We start from the raw sequence: 18217 nt of genomic DNA, 5'->3' as shown, positions 1-18217 counted from the left end.
CGCGCTGACTTGTGCTATTCTCGTCTGACAGTCGGACAGGAATATGCCGCGCTGCCATGCTTTCTATTCGCGCTGTCAGTCCCAGCAAGAAAAGCCTGCGAGCGAACAGCTGCTCAAGATACTTTTCTCCCATTTTCAGACTGAAACTCAGAAGGTAGAGAGGAGGCCAGAGTGCAAGTACCTAAGATTGTGAAAATCATCAGGGATACATCGCCACCTACTGGCCAAAAATCAATAACCTACACATTTCTATCTCTTCCTTCCAGCCACAACCCATTGCAAGGACCAACTGGGAGAACTTTAGGCAGCAACACGAGTCGCTATCCTTTCCTGACTGTAGTCTGGGTGGTGTGGATCAGTCTGCTGCCTCTGAAAAGATCATTGAAGCAGACACAGGGACAGAGTTACCGCATTTTGCAGATCTGTCCACATATATGATTCAACAAGTCATCAATTTTGCCAAAGAGATCCCAGTCTTCCGGTGAGTCCATTTTGAACAAACTTTAATTTCATGGTGTGCACTTTCTATACACCAGCTCCATCGTCTCCTGTCATATTGTTACTGCAGCACCTCTACAGGAGAAATCGGGTACAATAGTACTAAAACACGTGTCCACCTATTATAACACCAGAGCTGCACTCACTATTCTGCTGCTGGAGTCACTGTGTACATACCTGACTTTATCCTGTACTGATCTCGAGTTACATCCTGTATTATACTCCAGAGCTGCACTCACTATTCTGCCGGTGGAGTCACTGTGTATGTAATTCTTCCCTCCTCGCAGAGCTTTGTCTATAGATGACCAGATCTCGTTGCTGAAAGGAGCCACAATGGAAATTTCCCATCTGCAGTATAATACGGCCTTCAACCTGGAGACGAAGATTTGGGAATGTGGACGTCATAAGCTGACTATAGAGCACGGTGTTATGAGTGAGTATGTGCCAGCTGGAGGTGCCCGTGGTTGTACCGTGGATCTGCAGTCAGGTCTTCACCAACCATATGGCTTCCCCATTAAAGGAGGGGGGAGGCTTCCTTCTTGGGGGGGGTGTCACTGTAATTGTAGCCAGTAGTATGTATAAGGTAGGTTGCACCCTGCTGGCATGTCTCCATTATTAACTTTGTCTGTCTTGTTTCTCGTACTCAGCCGGGTTCCAACGCATGTACTTGGAGCCAATGCAGAAATTCCATATCACCCTCCGCACGTTAAAGCTTCATGAGTCCGAATATGTCCTGATGCAGGCTCTGGCACTTTTCTCCCCAGGTATGGCACCATATCTTGGGTGACATCTGGACAGTGCTGCATGGTTGTCACGTGATTCTCTGGCAGGGGTGCCCCAAGCCTTTATGCTGCCTGAGGTGAAGTGTGAAATTGCGCCCCTCACTGCACATACTGTACTTACTGTACAGTTAGGGCCAGAAATATTTGGACAGTAACACAATTTTCGCGAGTTGGGCTCTGCATGCCACCGCATTGGATTTGAAATGAAGCCTCTACAACAGAATTCAAGTGCAGATTGTAACGTTTAATTTAAAGGGTTGAGCAAAAATATCTGATAGAAAATGTAGGAATTGTACACATTTCTTTACAAACACTCCACATTTTAGGAGCTCAAAAGTAATTGGACAAATAAACATAACCCAAACAAAATATTTTTTTTTTCAATATTTTGTTGCGAATCCTTTGGAGGCAATCACTGCCTTAAGTCTGGAACCCATGGACATCACCAAACGCTGGGTTTCCTCCTTCTTAATGCTTTGCCAGGCCTTTACAGCCGCAGCCTTCAGGTCTTGCTTGTTTGTGGGTCTTTCCGTCTGAAGTCTGGATTTGAGCAAGTGAAATGCATGCTCAATTGGGTTAAGATCTGGTGATTGACTTGGCCATTGCAGAATGTTCCACTTTTTTGCACTCATGAACTCCTGGGTAGCTTTGGCTGTATGCTTGGGGTCATTGTCCATCTGTACTGTGAAGCGCCGTCCGATCAACTTTGCAGCATTTGGCTGAATCTGGGCTGAAAGTATATCCCGGTACACTTCAGAATTCATCCGGCTACTCTTGTCTGCTGTTATGTCATCAATAAACACAAGTGACCCAGTGCCATTGAAAGCCATGCATGCCCATGCCATCACGTTGCCTCCACCATGTTTTACAGAGGATGTGGTGTGCCTTGGATCATGTGCCGTTCCCTTTCTTCTCCAAACTTTTTTCTTCCCATCATTCTGGTACAGGTTGATCTTTGTCTCATCTGTCCATAGAATACTTTTCCAGAACTGGGCTGGCTTCTTGAGGTGTTTTTCGGCAAATTTAACTCTGGCCTGTCTATTTTTGGAATTGATGAATGGTTTGCATCTAGATGTGAACCCTATGTATTTACTTTCATGGAGTCTTCTCTTTACTGTTGACTTAGAGACAGATACACCTACTTCCCTGAGAGTGTTCTGGACTTCAGTTGATGTTGTGAACGGGTTCTTCTTCACCAAAGAAAGTATGCGGCGATCATCCACCACCGTTGTCTTCCGTGGACGCCCAGGCCTTTTTGAGTTCCCAAGCTCACCAGTGAATTCCTTTTTTCTCAGAATGTACCCGACTGTTGATTTTGCTACTCCAAGCATGTCTGCTATCTCTCTGATGGATTTTTTCTTTTTTTTCAGCCTCAGGATGTTCTGCTTCACCTCAATTGAGAGTTCCTTTGACCGCATGTTGTCTGGTCACAGCAACAGCTTCCAAATCCAAAACCACACACCTGGAATCAACCCCAGACCTTTTAACTACTTAATTGATTACAGGTTAACGAGGGAGACGCCTTCTGAGTTAATTTCAGCCCTTAAGAGTCCATTGTCCAATTACTTTTGGTCCCTTGAAAAAGAGGAGGCTATGCATTACAGAGCTATGATTCCTAAACCCTTTCTCCGATTTGGATGTGGAAACTCTCATATTGCAGCTGGGAGTGTGCACTTTCAGCCCATATTATATATATAATTGTATTTCTGAACATGTTTTTGTAAACAGCTAAAACAACAAAACTTGTGTCACTGTCCAAATATTTCTGGCCCTAACTGTATATACTCGGGTATAAGCCAATCCGAGTATAAGCAGAGGCACCTAATTTTACCACAAAAAACTGGGAAAACTAGGTGCCTCGAGTATAAACCTAGCTAGACTAGGTCCAAAAAACCCCCCGCACTACTCACCTCCCAGCCGTGTCTGTGTTCCCAGTGCGATGGTATCCCTGGTGGTGCAGCAAGCTGCTATGTAATTCTCCCCGCTGTTATCTCTCTGCTCGGCTTTGAATTCCCCCGCCGTCAGCAAGTAAGCACTGTGATTTGATCGAGCGACAGCCAATCACAGCCGGTGCTCAATGAACCAATCACAGCCGTTCAGTGATGTCATTCACTGAATGGCTGTGAATGATCGAGCCCTGGCTGTGATTGGCTGGCGCTCGATCCAATCACCACCGGGAACACCATTGCGCCGGGGACACAGATGACGGCTGGGAGGTGAGTATTGTGCTTTTTGTTTTTTTTTACCCAGTCCCTCACTCCAGTATAAGCCGAGGGGGGCTTTTTCAGCATAAAAAGATGTGCTGAAAAAGTCGTCTTATACCCGAGTATATACAGTATTTTACAGGCATTGGAAGCACCGATACAGAAGATACCCAACACATATTAGAAGCACCAATACTTTTCTGAAGTCTTAAGAGTAATAGTGACCCCCATTAATGGCCCAGTAGTTACAGTGAACCCATTAGTATCTTCAGTAGTAACTGCCCCATTTATTGGCCCCGGCAACAATAGCGACCCACTTAGTTAGTGGCCCCAGCAGTAATCGCCTGGTAGTAATAGTGTCAGACATAATGGCCCCAGTAGTAATAGTGTTCTCCATGGTAGTCCTAGTAGTAATGGTAACCCCCATAGTGGTTCTAGTAGTAATAGTGACCCTCTTAAGGGCCCCAGTATTTATAGTGATCCCGTTACTGGCCACAGTAGCAATAGTGCCCCCTTATTAGAGGCCCCAGTAATATGTCCCCCCCCCCCCCCCATAGAGGCCCCATTAGTAATAGTGATCCTCATTAGTAGCTCCAGTAGTAAAAGTGACCCCAGTGTCAATAGTGACCCCAGTATTCCTTGTAGTTTACCTGCAGCCAACCAACGAATTCAACTCATAGGCCCCGTTGCTCCCATCCCGCTGCCATTGCGGTGCTCAGAATGTGACCCCTGACCTTTCCAGCCAGCATTTGCAATGCTGGGAAAGGAGGTCAAACCCTAATCTCAGCAGCTGCCGCCGGACGGCGGCTAAGGGGCTAGTGAGATGACTGCTCGTTGGGCTGCTACCTGCTCGCTCGCAGACACAGCGAGCAATTATTTTTTATTGCCTATTAATATGGCATGTAATTAAATTGTCACCGGCTGCTGGCAGCTTGACGCCCCTGCGAGGTCCTGCAGACTACGGCTTAAGGCGGCATGCCTGGTTTACCCCTGCTCACTGGGTGTATACAACACGTGCCGCCAACTATATACTGGGTGTAAGGGGCCAGGCGCTCATATTCTCAGGATCAGTGGTCGGACCCCACCAACTGAGCCCACCAGAAGAGAGATGTGATTGGTCACTTGTACCCGCCATATAATAACCCGCCCTCTCTCCACAGACCGGCCAGGCGTCATTGAACACAAGCACATCGATAAGATCCAGGAAACGATAGCCATGACCCTGAAATGTTACATCGATTATCACCACCCGCTTCCGGGCAGCAGGTAACACGCCGCCACCGACATGGGAGGAACCTGGTTACACAGATGACTGCGCTGAATGTGAGGTGGAGGCGCTACAGGCGAAACTGGCGCAGTAAGGGGTATATTTGTTTACAGGTGCCCATTTTCCTATGCCCGGTGCGGAGCTGTGCCCCCTTAACATAGTCACCCACAAACAATACCTATGTGAAGTTTCCAGTTACAGGCTCCCCATAATATTACCATCCACAGACAATGCCCACTATAATATTGCCAATCACTGGCAATACCCCTCTAATACTATCATCCAGAAACAATCCACTTCAGTCCCCGGCAGTAGCCTTGTAATATTACTAGAGACAATGCCCCCATAACATTACCAGTCACTAGTTTCCCCCCTTGACCTCACTATCCAAAGACAATTCCCCCATAATGTTACCAGTCACAGGGAGCACCCCTGTAATGTTACCATCCAAAGTCAATGCCCCCATAACATTGATAGTCACTGCTATTTCCCCCTTATTGTGACCATTCATTGGTACTACGCATGTAATGTTAGCAAGCAAGGACAATACCCCATAATGTTGTCAGCCACAAGTGGAAACCTTATAATGTTACCATCCACAGACAATGCCCTCATGACATTGCCAACCAGGGGCAGTACCATCCACAGACAATGCCCTCATGACATTGCCAACCAGGGGCAGTACCCGTCTAAAGTTACTCTCCAGGAACTAGGTCCCCATAATGTTGACACTGGTAATTACCCCATAGCATAGCCAGTCATTAGTAATACCCACGTAATGTTACTATCCAGAGGCAGTACCCCCATAACATTGTCAGGCACAGGCAGTACTCCTCTAGTTACAATCCAGACACAGAACCCCCATAACAATGCCAACAAGGGCCAGAACCCCTATAATGTTATCAGCCAGAGACAATGCCCCATAATGTTGCCAGCCACAGGCAGTACCCTCATAATGTGCCAGTTACCAGGAAAGCCTCTAATGTCTAACCATCCAGAAATAGTGCCCCCATAATGCTGCCCACCAAACACAGCTCCCCCATTACATTGCCATCAGTGGGCTGTAGATACCTCACTCCTGTACAGTCACTACTGCGGGAGACATTCTGCATTACCAGCTGGCAGCGATCACGTATGCGGGTGCTGTGTGCCCAGGTCAGACAGTGCAAGTGCCAGCCACCCGACTTACCGTTCAGACAGTCTGGCTGTCAGCAGTAGTAGATCTCATTATATCAGTGATGTTGCAGTGTCCAAGGAGTGGGCCCACCTGTAGTCCAATTCTCACTCGTGACACCACTATTCGATCATCTGCAGCGGATCTCTCAGATGTAATAAAGTAGTCCACACACAGGGTATTTTCTGAACAAGAAGCAGGAACGGTCGATTCTGTTGGTTTACTTAAACTCTTGAAAGTATATCCAAATAAAATAGTCTTTGTACAGAAGCAAATCATCGTGGTGTAACAGGGAGGATTCTCGGGGCATTTGTATCATCCACAGTCCAAGTTATCTGTAAGATTTCTCTACTGGCAAACTCTCTATCTCCTGTCATACACTCACGCTCCTCTCGTTTAGTAACTCTTTCCCATTCCCACGGATGCATGCGATACAGGTGCTACATACCCACACGTTTCCATCATATCCGGGCTTTCACTCTCTCTACACATGGAGGCTATAGCTAGTCTCTTTGCAGGGCTAGGCCCTGGCGGGATCAGCAGACCATCTCTCTGGCTCTTCCATGTCTCTTGCATCCTCACATGACACATACAAAACGATACATTTTGCAGACAGGACACAACATATCAGACATTAACTCTTTCAGTCCTGCAAACATCCAATACACATAAGTCAAATGCACTCCACAAACAAGAAACTGACAAGACGGTAACGCGAGATAGACATGGAATATTCTGGAGGGGACCCCAATAACTCTGGGCCATTACAATGTCATCCCCAGGGGGCGGGGCTGTGACTACCTCTCAGACATGATCTACAGGCTGGTTATCAGCAGTAATAGATGATGTCACTGTAGTATATAAGGTGTGTGGATTCCATGTCTGATCACGTCATTATATCACTATCACCTGGGGGCGGGACTGTGACTCATATTTGCATATTGGCTCCTCCCCCCAGGTTCCTATTTGCGAAGCTACTATCAATGTTGGCAGAGCTGCGCACCTTGAACGAGGAGAACACCAAGCAGATGGTTCACATCCAGAACGTGATGGAGGACGCAATGACGCCGTTAATGAAGGAAATATTCAGCTGAGAAGCAGCGCAAAAACACAGACAACAAGAACTAATCATAGGACGCACAAATGAACAATGCATCCTGGCATCGCTTGCCTTGAATAATTTCGCTACAGCGCAAATTGTTATTCTCCATCGCCCTCCTCCTTGTCTGATTGCTATGATGAAGGGAGGGGCCACAACGCCAAAACCCAGTGTTATTACATTTCTGGTTGTCAGATTTCACGATTTGTTAATAATCAGACCTGCACTTAGATGTCCTGCTGTGGACTCCAATCAAATGCAGGCGATTGGTCTCTGTTATCAGCCATTGTTCAGGGTCGGAGACTTCGTTGCGGCTGCCATCAATGACGGAGATCTCATTCTATAGCATTTAATTGTGGATGATCAGTTTGGCCAACAGTCATGCATGGTTCAATGCGATGTGCGGGCCAGCCAGTGCCACCGGGCACAGTACCAGTACAATGGCCATGAACGCGTACAAATCTGGCCGGTGTGCATGCGGCCCAGCAACCATCTGTGAAGCGCGCTGTATGGTTTGCACCATCGTCCTACCAAACGATTGACCGTTATGTCCAATGTGCATTTTTTTGCTATATGCATAATGTTTTACTGAAAAAGGGGAAAAAAAGCACCTTATAATGAGCTGTATTCTCTGTACATATATTCTTTAGGGACCTGCCCATTAAATCATGGCACTCCCACAATCAGTCACATTATTCATGAGCTACTGCAGATGTTACACCAATGTTGGGAAATAAGGGAATCTGCTGCCATCTGGTGGCTGTATCTAGGTACTGCCCCACAAGACTGTTAAATAATACACACTGGCCTGAGGAAGTACATCTGATCAGGCCTGCTCTGCTACAGCGCCCCCTGTGTAAGAAAATGGTATGTAACCTATACTGCACCAGAATGGTCCCGAAAACAGTGCTGTGTTGTTCTATGTACCCTGAAACCCAATTGTGAGAGGGCGGGGCTCTAATAAAGGGGCGGTCAGTATAGGTCTCCTGCACTCCTTTTTGGGGGACATCTCAGTGCCAACCAATACAACTGCGGTATTAATGAGGGTGCGGCGGCTCGGAGCACTCGGCGTGTGACAGAATACAAAGTTGACTAAAGTCTGGGAAAGAACGGCTTTATAAACATGAACAGCGCCTCCAAGAGGCCAAACAAAACTCCTGCAACTGAAACACAAGAGGAAAACCATGGAATGAGGAAAGGATATCTGGCGAGGAGGCCGCCCTCCAGCCGCACGGACCTTGTAAACATACGGCGCTGGTGGCCCTGAGACATTAAGGCCTGAGAGTGCTCGGGTGCAGTGCCTTGTCCCACCATCAGGGGCAGCATTGTCCTGTGTCCCAGAAAGTCATTTACCCCTTCACACCAACAATAATGTATATTGACAGTATACGGAGAGTGGGCTGGCGCCACGGTAGGAGGTGCCCAGCGATCTGTAGTGGGGAGGTGGGGGAGGGGCGGGTCAGCTCATTACCATCATCCCACCATGATGCTGAACCCGCAGTGAAATTTATTTTTCCAGTAGTTCATAAAAGCCCCGAGGGCCAAGGTGACGGGCAGGGGGGGCAGCTTCTTCTCCAGGACGCCCCCCACGCACCACGAACTGTCCACCGATCCTTTAAACACCATATTGGCCTTGGGGATATTCAGGTGGTAACCGAAAGCAAAGGACGTCTCCTGCAGGCGGGTGTTGGCTTCAAATTCCACGCCGACCTGGATCTGAAGGGAGAGCATGTGACTTACTGGACTGTAATCTAATATAATGGCGCAGATTAGTAGGAAGATATATAACAAGTACCGCGGGATATAATAGATACAGCCTGGCGGAACCCAGTATAATATATAATATCAGAGCTTAATAGGAAGATATATAACAAGTACCGCGGGATATACCGGTAATGGCAGATACAGCCTGGCGGAACCCAGTATAATATATAATGTCAGAGCTTAATAGGAAGATATATAACAAGTACCGCGGGATATAATAGATACAGCCTGGCGGAACCCAGTATGATCTATAATATCAGAGCTTAATAGGAAGATATATAAGGCTGCCTGTCCACAGGCGTTGCGGTATCCCGCGTGGATCTCCGCTGCGGGAGCAGGAACCTGCGGATTGCCGGCCGCGAGCAGAGAATTGCCATGATAGCGTTGCTATGAAAAGCGTGCATTGTGTTCGCCGCAGCCGGATTCTCACCGCGGGGAGCGCAATGTAAAAACGCCCGTGGACAGGCAGCCTAACAAGTACCACGGGATCTAACAGCAGATACAGCCTGGCGGAACCCAATGTAATATATAATGTGCTAGAGAACTCCAGACTAATGGAAGCAAAGATTAATATAATACACAAGCTGATGTAACATCACAGACTATAGCAGACAGTGTAATGTACCATCCATCCAGAAAGTCCTCCCACCTTCTCACATGTTGTGGCCTTGTGCCCCCCTCCCCCCCCCCCCCCCCCCCCCCCCATCATTCTGCACTCAGTACCCCATAATGACAAAGTGACAACAGAATGGGAGAAATCTGCAAGTTTTTTTAAAAGTGACAAACCCCCATTCTGCAGTGACATAAGTATTCACACCCCTGTACTCAGCACTTAGGTGAAGCCCCTTTGGCAGTAATTCCAGCTATCTAGTCTTGGGGATGATGCCACAAGGTTTGCACCCCTGGATTTGGGGGTTTTCTGCGCTCTGTCAGGTTGGATGGGGGCCGTCTGTGGACAGCCATTGTCAGGTCTCTCCAGAGATGTGCCATTGGGTTCAGGGCTCTGGCCGGGCCACTAAATGACATTTACAGAGTTGTCCCTCCGGTGCCATCTTGGCTGGGGTCTTAGGGTCATTGTCTTGTCAGCGGCCCTAGGAAGAGTCCTGGTTGTTCTTCCATGTAAGTATTATGGAGGCCGCTGGGCTCTTGGGAACTTTCAGGGCAGCAGAGATGTGTTTGTAGCTTCCCCAGATCTGCGCCTCCACACTCCTGTCTCTGAGCTCTGCAGGCAGTTCTGACCTCCTTCTTGGTTTTGGCTCTGATCTGCATTATGAGCGGTGAGACCTTATATACATGGGGGGGGGGGGGGGGGGGCCTCTTTTATGTCCAATCGGATGAATTTACCGTGGATGACTCCAATTAGGGAGTAGAAACACCTCAGATATGATCAAGAGAAATGGGAGCCCCCGGAGCTAAACATCACGTGTCATACTAAAGCGTGTGAATACTTATGTTGGGGCAAATTTTTACTTAATGTACAAAGATTTCTCCCGTTCTGTTGTCACTTTGTCATTATGGGGTACTGAGTGCAGAATGATGGGGGGGGGGGGCACAACATGTAAGAAGTTGAGGGGTGTGACGACTATCCGGATGGATTGTATGTTATATTACATCACATTATATTGAATATTATTATACCGGATTACTGTATAATATGGTGTGATGTGATACATATCCTCCTTGGGATCAGCGCCTCCTTTCATAGCGTTACTTCTGTACTACTTGAGGTTAGTGGCCCTTTAAGAGCAGGTCTCACCTGTTGGTTGGCTTTATGATAGTAGCTGGCGTGCGCTCCGCCGTACCCGACATTAAGAGTGGACACCCAGTTGGGAGCTGGAAATGAAGACAAGAAGGTCAGTGACAGCAGCAGAGCGCGGCGACAACCACAGAAATGTACAGCACAAGTCTGGTAGTCTGGCGGGCAGGGGGGGGTGGTGGTGTCCGACCTCTGACCGCTCACACCCCCGATGCCAGTATCAGCCACAGAAAACAGGATAATGTCGTCTACATATGATGCTAAGCAACTGAAACCTAGAGTTGTGGTATGTCTTGTCCACAAACCAGAGGATTTGTGAATGCAGCTTTGGATGTGACTGGAGTATAAAATAAAGTAATACTTCTATTACATTTTTAGAACAGGTTCTAAAACAGATGAGTCATGTGACTGCGTCTCCCTCCATATATTACCATACCCGAGTATTTTCCCGCCAAAGTCAAGATGGCTCCTTCTTCTCCCAACCGCTGGTGATAAACCAGCTCTCCACCCAGGACCAGCCGGGGAGTGATACTCTGCAGAAAGTGCGTCACCAGGATCACTGCAAAGCCAGAAAAGAAGAAAAATGCAGAGGGGATACTGGAATAACAGACTGTATGAAGATATACTGCCACCTGCTGGTCTCTGTACACAGTAATGGGGCTGGAGGGGAGGATGGCACACACCTGAGTCGTTGATGATGTCGGGGTTCCCCAGCGTCAGGGTCCCCGTACAGTCGTCCCCCCGGTACTCCACGTCTACCTGCCAGGTGAGGAACTTGGAGTGATGGGTCTGGAGAAGGACAGAAAACATAGTCACTCAGCAAATCTATCTGCATCCTACAGCGGGCCCCTTACAAGCCTGGAGAGCCGGGGGACCACCAGTATGGACGCCTCTACAGCTGCCACAGGGGGTCATTCAGCTCTCCCAGACTCCCGAAGGACAGATTGGCAAATCTAGAGGCTTTAATGGCGGCTACATTAACTATCACCTATCTTTAATTTTCTGTGACATTAACCGCCAGTCGCACCCAGAGCTGCATCGCCCCTCATCCTCCAGCCGCAACCAGAGGTGCAGCGCCCCTCATCCTCCAGCCGCACCCAGAGGTGCAGCGCCCCTCATCCTCCAGCCGCACCCAGAGGTGCAGCGCCCCTCATCCTCCAGCCGCACCCAGAGGTGCAGCGCCCCTCATCCTCCAGCCGCACCCAGAGGTGCAGCGCCCCTCATCCTCCAGCCGCACCCAGAGGTGCAGCGCCCCCTCATCCTCCAGCCGCACCCAGAGCTGCACCGCCCCCTCATCCTCCAGCCGCACCCAGAGCTGCACCGCCCCCTCATCCTCCAGCCGCACCCAGAGCTGCACCGCCCCCTCATCCTCCAGCCGCACCCAGAGCTGCACCGCCCCCTCATCCTCCAGCCGCACCCAGAGCTGCACCGCCCCCTCATCCTCCAGCCGCACCCAGAGCTGCACCGCCCCCTCATCCTCCAGCCGCACCCAGAGCTGCACCGCCCCCTCATCCTCCAGCCGCACCCAGAGCTGCACCGCCCCCTCATCCTCCAGCCGCACCCAGAGCTGCACCGCCCCCTCATCCTCCAGCCGCACCCAGAGCTGCACCGCCCCCTCATCCTCCAGCCGCACCCAGAGCTGCACCGCCCCCTCATCCTCCAGCCGCACCCAGAGCTGCACCGCCCCCTCATCCTCCAGCCGCACCCAGAGCTGCACCGCCCCCTCATCCTCCAGCCGCACCCAGAGCTGCACCGCCCCCTCATCCTCCAGCCGCACCCAGAGCTGCACCGCCCCCTCATCCTCCAGCCGCACCCAGAGCTGCACCGCCCCCTCATCCTCCAGCCGCACCCAGAGCTGCACCGCCCCCTCATCCTCCAGCCGCACCCAGAGCTGCACCGCCCCCTCATCCTCCAGCCGCACCCAGAGCTGCACCGCCCCCTCATCCTCCAGCCGCACCCAGAGCTGCACCGCCCCCTCATCCTCCAGCCGCACCCAGAGCTGCACCGCCCCCTCATCCTCCAGCCGCACCCAGAGCTGCACCGCCCCCTCATCCTCCAGCCGCACCCAGAGCTGCACCGCCCCCTCATCCTCCAGCCGCACCCAGAGCTGCACCGCCCCCTCATCCTCCAGCCGCACCCAGAGCTGCACCGCCCCCTCATCCTCCAGCCGCACCCAGAGCTGCACCGCCCCCTCATCCTCCAGCCGCACCCAGAGCTGCACCGCCCCCTCATCCTCCAGCCGCACCCAGAGGTGCAGCGCCCCCTCATCCTCCAGCCGCACCCAGAGCTGCACCGCCCCCTCATCCTCCAGCCGCACCCAGAGCTGCACCGCCCCCTCATCCTCCAGCCGCACCCAGAGCTGCACCGCCCCCTCATCCTCCAGCCGCACCCAGAGCTGCACCGCCCCCTCATCCTCCAGCCGCACCCAGAGCTGCACCGCCCCCTCATCCTCCAGCCGCACCCAGAGCTGCACCGCCCCCTCATCCTCCAGCCGCACCCAGAGCTGCACCGCCCCCTCATCCTCCAGCCGCACCCAGAGCTGCACCGCCCCCTCATCCTCCAGCCGCACCCAGAGCTGCACCGCCCCCTCATCCTCCAGCCGCACCCAGAGCTGCACCGCCCCCTCATCCTCCAGCCGCACCCAGAGCTGCACCGCCCCCTCATCCTCCAGCCGCACCCAGAGCTGCACCGCCCCCTCATCCTCCAGCCGCACCCAGAGCTGCACCGCCCCCTCATCCTCCAGCCGCACCCAGAGCTGCACCGCCCCCTCATCCTCCAGCCGCACCCAGAGCTGCACCGCCCCCTCATCCTCCAGCCGCACCCAGAGCTGCACCGCCCCCTCATCCTCCAGCCGCACCCAGAGCTGCACCGCCCCCTCATCCTCCAGCCGCACCCAGAGCTGCACCGCCCCCTCATCCTCCAGCCGCACCCAGAGCTGCACCGCCCCCTCATCCTCCAGCCGCACCCAGAGCTGCACCGCCCCCTCATCCTCCAGCCGCACCCAGAGCTGCACCGCCCCCTCATCCTCCAGCCGCACCCAGAGCTGCACCGCCCCCTCATCCTCCAGCCGCACCCAGAGCTGCACCGCCCCCTCATCCTCCAGCCGCACCCAGAGCTGCACCGCCCCCTCATCCTCCAGCCGCACCCAGAGCTGCACCGCCCCCTCATCCTCCAGCCGCACCCAGAGCTGCACCGCCCCCTCATCCTCCAGCCGCACCCAGAGCTGCACCGCCCCCTCATCCTCCAGCCGCACCCAGAGCTGCACCGCCCCCTCATCCTCCAGCCGCACCCAGAGCTGCACCGCCCCCTCATCCTCCAGCCGCACCCAGAGCTGCACCGCCCCCTCATCCTCCAGCCGCACCCAGAGCTGCACCGCCCCCTCATCCTCCAGTCGCACCCAGAGCTGCACCGCCCCCTCATCCTCCAGTCGCACCCAGAGCTGCACCGCCCCCTCATCCTCCAGTCGCACCCAGAGCTGCACCGCCCCCTCATCCTCCAGCCGCACCCAGAGCTGCACCGCCCCCTCATCCTCCAGTCGCACCCAGAGCTGCACCGCCCCCTCATCCTCCAGTCGCACCCAGAGCTGCACCGCCCCCTCATCCTCCAGTCGCACCCAGAGCTGCACCGCCCCCTCATCCTCCAGTCGCACCCAGAGCTGCACCGCCCCCTCATCCTCCAGTCGCACCCAGAGCTGCACCGCCCCCTCATCCTCCAGTCGCACCCAGAGCTGCACCGCCCCCTCATCCTCCAGTCGCACCCAGAGCTGCACCGCCCCCTCATCCTCCAGTCGCACCCAGAGCTGCACCGCCCCCTCATCCTCCAGTCGCACCCAGAGCTGCACCGCCCCTCATCCTCCAGTCGCACCCAGAGCTGCATCGCCCCCTCATCCTCCAGTCGCACCCAGAGCTGCACCGCCCCCTCATCCTCCAGTCGCACCCAGAGCTGCACCGCCCCCTCATCCTCCAGTCGCACCCAGAGCTGCACCGCCCCTCATCCTCCAGTCGCACCCAGAGCTGCATCGCCCCCTCATCCTCCAGTCGCACCCAGAGCTGCATCGCCCCCTCATCCTCCAGTCGCACCCAGAGCTGCACTGCCCCTCATCCTCCAGTCGCACCCAGAGCTGCACTGCCCCTCATCCTCCAGTCGCACCCAGAGCTGCACTGCCCCTCATCCTCCAGTCGCACCCAGAGCTGCACTGCCCCTCATCCTCCAGTCGCACCCAGAGCTGCACTGCCCCTCATCCTCCAGTCGCACCCAGAGCTGCACTGCCCCTCATCCTCCAGTCGCACCCAGAGCTGCACTGCCCCTTATCCTCCAGTCGCATCCAGAGCTGCATCGCCCCCTCATCCTCCAGTCGCACCCAGAGCTGCACCGCCCCCTCATCCTCCAGTCGCACCCAGAGCTGCAGACTTCTGAGAGCGTGATCTGCACCTGGATTGGCCTCATTCAGTGCGGCAAACTGGTGTACGGAAAATCCCACACGGAATCCTTTTTAAAGGAATGGCGCACTTTCCTAACATGGATTTGGCAGTGATTCTGTGACACAACCGTGGCATAATCGGCCGTGAGAGCCTGGCCTGCGCCGCACACTGAAATATGCATCTACGCCATTTTATCACTCAAGCGAATGTTATGGAAATCCGTGCCACAGTTCATACTGCCGAGCCGTACAGAGTAGGAGATCCGTCACAATGTAACTCGCAGACTGTGATACCTCGGAGGCAGCCATATTACCTGGAACACAGCCTTGGATCGGACGCGCTCGGCCAGGAGATAGGCCGCCTGGGCGTTGAGGCTGCCAGCGTTGTCCAGATCTGCACTCAGCAGCGGGAACATCTGTAAGAAGAGAGAAAGAGGCGTCCAATCAACACGCTGCTAGATACACCGCCGGGCTCTGATTGGCCGCCACGCTGAGTACTACCATAAACACCACAGGACGCTCCGTACCTCGCCAGCGCCAGGCTGAGTGTCTCCGATGTACTTGGCGTTGAAGTGATAACCGGAAAGGCCGATGGTACTCATATGAATCTGGTGGCTGACCTGAGGGCAGGAAAGGGTTAATTCTAGCCTTAAAGGGGGTTTCTAGTAGACTTTATGCCATTGTAACACACACTCTGCTTGCGGTCAGTGAATGTTGTCAGTGCTGCTGATGCGTTCAGCTCACAGAGCATTGTCTGGGCTGGATACAGCTGTAACACACCCTGAGCTGTGGTAAGTGTTAGATCAGGTGGGAAACTATTTACTGACAGGAAGCAGAGGTATTGAAAATGGTGAAAAATCTGAAACAGAGTCTATTAGAAGGCGGCGGGTACCTTGAAGTGGCTGCTGAGGTTCTTGTTGATGATCAGTTTCATCCCCTCCATCTGCTGCGGGAAAACCTCTGCAAGAGACAAACGTAACCGAATCAGATGGGGGCGCCTTACAGAAGTGTGGAGACCCCCTTATGACCAGGTGGAGACCCCCAAACATACAGGTGGAGACCATTGCTCAGATAAATGGTGACTCCTCTCATATTCAGGTAAAGAACTCAAAAAATAGTGATCCCCCAGATTAAGTTGGAGCTTCCCAATCGATAAGTGGAGACCCCTCGTATTCAGAGGAAGCCCCCGCTCATATTCAGGGAAGCTCCTCTTGTATTCAGGCAGAGTCCCTTTTGCGTTCAGGTGTAGCTCCCAAATCATACAAGTGGTGACCCCCTTGTATTCAGGTGAAGCCCCCGATCATATACTGTAGGTGGTTACCACTCTCATATTTAGGTGGAGGTCCCTGATGAGGTATTATTGTATGTTGTCACCACCAGGAAGCTAGGGGTTTGACAGGGCTTAGATGCAGGAATGCCCCTGTCACACCCCCAGCTCCTGATTGGGTGACTTTTGAAAGGTCCTTGAAGGTGGTAGCAGAAGCGTGTCTAGTGATGTTGTGCCCGTGCTGAAGGGTAAGGTTAAGGGGTAAGCCTAATAGTGAAAATAGCCCCTTACCCTAACCCTGCAGGGCAGGCAAAAATCAGTACACAGGCTGCATCTGTTCCAGCGCTCTGTGAGTTCTCCATGCGGGCACTTTTAGGCTGGCGCTGTGCTGGCTCTCACCTCCGCCCTGGCCGCCAATTGCTCCAGTGACTGACTGCTCTCGTTGGCTGTCAGTGTGCGACAGCCTGCGCCTCTGCCGCTGCTCCCAATGTTGCCTCGGTCCTCCTGCCATCTGTGGACACCACTTGCAGATTTGCATACACAGCCGCTGCTGGCAGCGGCGGCTGTGTCCTCCGGCGCTTCTGTATGTGCCGCCACCGCTCGCCGCTGTATTCCTGCCATCTGAGAATGGCACTGGCTGGTCTCCTGCCCTGGGTTAATTTAGTAATGCCCCCCCAGCCAATCAGAAGCTGGGGGCGTTACTATATTGTTTGACAGGTGCCCCCTTGTCACCACCCCTACCTTCCAGTGGTGACAAGGTACAATAATACCAATGATACAGGTGGAGGTCCCCAATGATACAGGTGGGAACCCCCTCATGCTCAGGTAAATGTCCCCAATGATACAGATCCCCGATAATACAGGTGGAGACCCCCTCCTGCTCAGGTGAAGGTCCCCAAAGATACAGGTGGAGACCCCCTCCTGCTCAAGTGGAGGTCCCCAATTATACAGGTGGAGCTCCCCGACCACATAGACTGAGACCACTGCTTCTATAAGTGGCGGCCCCTCATATGAATGAAGAGCCCCCTGCTCAAGTAGGCGGAGTTACCTTTGCAGCTCTTGTGCAGTTCATCGAAGCTCCCCGGATTGGGTAAAGCCGCCCGTCTGTGCCTCATCCACCAGGAGCCGTCGGGGTACAACTGAGCAAAGGCGTTGCCCATGGTGGCGTTGTTGTGTCCAGTGTAAGCTTTGGTGGCGTCACTGCCAGGGGCTGCAGGGCTCAGGGCGGTCACCGCTGCCAGGGGGTCCAGGGCTCGGGGCGGTCACCGCTGCCAGGGGGTCCAGGGCTCGGGGCGGTCACCGCTGCCAGGGGGTCCAGGGCTCGGGCGGTCACCGCTGCCAGGGGGTCCAGGGCTCGGGGCGGTCACCGCTGCCAGGGGGTCCAGGGCTCGGGGCGGTCACCGCTGCCAGGGGGTCCAGGGCTCGGGGCGGTCACCGCTGCCAGGGGGTCCAGGGCTCGGGGCGGTCACCGCCGCCAGGGGGCACAGGGCCTTGGGTGGTCACCGCTGCCAGGAGCCCCCAACATGCTCACCTCCACTGAAGCTGATAAGAGAAAATTGAGCGGTCAGTCACACGTATGTACCCGCAACTCACCATAAAATGGCACACAAATACAATAGACCTTACGGATTACACCTCATATGCGCCATAAATAGACATGAGTGAGGAACATCGTCCCCCAATGGCTCCATATCACATATTTCATCTAACTCGTCTGTAATCAGTTATAATTACCAGGCACTGGCTCTGAGGGGTCACCACTGAGCGGGCAGCTCCTCCAGCGCCGTCTCCTGCCCTTACTTTCCCTCTATTCATGTCACCAGGGTGATGGCCGCCATTGCAACTCCTGGCAGACTCCGCCCAGAGTGACATCACCAGCCAGTGACGGCCATGTCTAGTGTGGCCAGGAGGAGGGGACGCAGGGGTAACGTGAGAGCTGTTGTCCTGGCAACGGGGTCACCGGGAGGGGGAGGAGCGCGTCCTGGG

General features: G+C 53.5%; 2 protein-coding genes across 2 annotated transcripts in view; one reads left to right on the top strand and one right to left on the bottom strand.

Annotated features, from left to right (window-relative positions):
- NR1I3 (nuclear receptor subfamily 1 group I member 3) overlaps positions 1-7707 on the top strand; it is a 40411-nt gene extending 32704 nt beyond the window's left edge. The window contains exons 5-9 of the mRNA XM_066608739.1: positions 267-481; positions 786-931; positions 1146-1262; positions 4645-4750; positions 6884-7707. Of these exons, the coding sequence (XP_066464836.1) occupies positions 267-481; positions 786-931; positions 1146-1262; positions 4645-4750; positions 6884-7019 (720 nt within the window). The 3' untranslated portion in view covers positions 7020-7707. The remainder of the gene's footprint in view (positions 1-266; positions 482-785; positions 932-1145; positions 1263-4644; positions 4751-6883) is intronic.
- A 417-nt stretch (positions 7708-8124) lies between these two features.
- On the bottom strand, positions 8125-18106 carry TOMM40L (translocase of outer mitochondrial membrane 40 like). Its single transcript, XM_066608742.1, has 9 exons — positions 17966-18106; positions 17280-17773; positions 15857-15924; positions 15492-15584; positions 15279-15380; positions 11228-11333; positions 10981-11103; positions 10545-10621; positions 8125-8740 (listed from the first exon to the last, which is right to left on the bottom strand). Exons 2-9 carry the CDS (start codon positions 17389-17391, stop codon positions 8498-8500), a joined length of 924 nt encoding a protein of 307 aa, XP_066464839.1. The 5' UTR covers positions 17392-17773; positions 17966-18106; the 3' UTR covers positions 8125-8497.
- Between the last annotated feature and the right edge of the window lie 111 nt (positions 18107-18217).

The sequence above is a fragment of the Eleutherodactylus coqui genome, chromosome 6, assembly GCF_035609145.1.
Source record: "Eleutherodactylus coqui strain aEleCoq1 chromosome 6, aEleCoq1.hap1, whole genome shotgun sequence".
Classification (NCBI taxonomy): Eukaryota; Metazoa; Chordata; class Amphibia; order Anura; family Eleutherodactylidae; genus Eleutherodactylus; species Eleutherodactylus coqui.
The sequence above is the reverse complement of the archived record's forward strand: the minus strand, read 5'-3'. Positions and strand labels throughout refer to the sequence as shown.

Bases quoted from the DNA above. Each gene is read 5' to 3' on its own strand.
- TOMM40L (XM_066608742.1), bottom strand. From the start codon at position 17,391: ATGGGCAACGCCTTTGCTCAGTTGTACCCCGACGGCTCCTGGTGGATG. The intron at 15,381-15,491 runs GTACGGAGCGTC...CTCTTCTTACAG, and splicing joins CTCAGCCTGGCGCTGGCGAG to ATGTTCCCGCTGCTGAGTGC. The intron at 11,104-11,227 runs GTGTGTGCCATC...CTGGCTTTGCAG, and splicing joins CGACATCATCAACGACTCAG to TGATCCTGGTGACGCACTTT.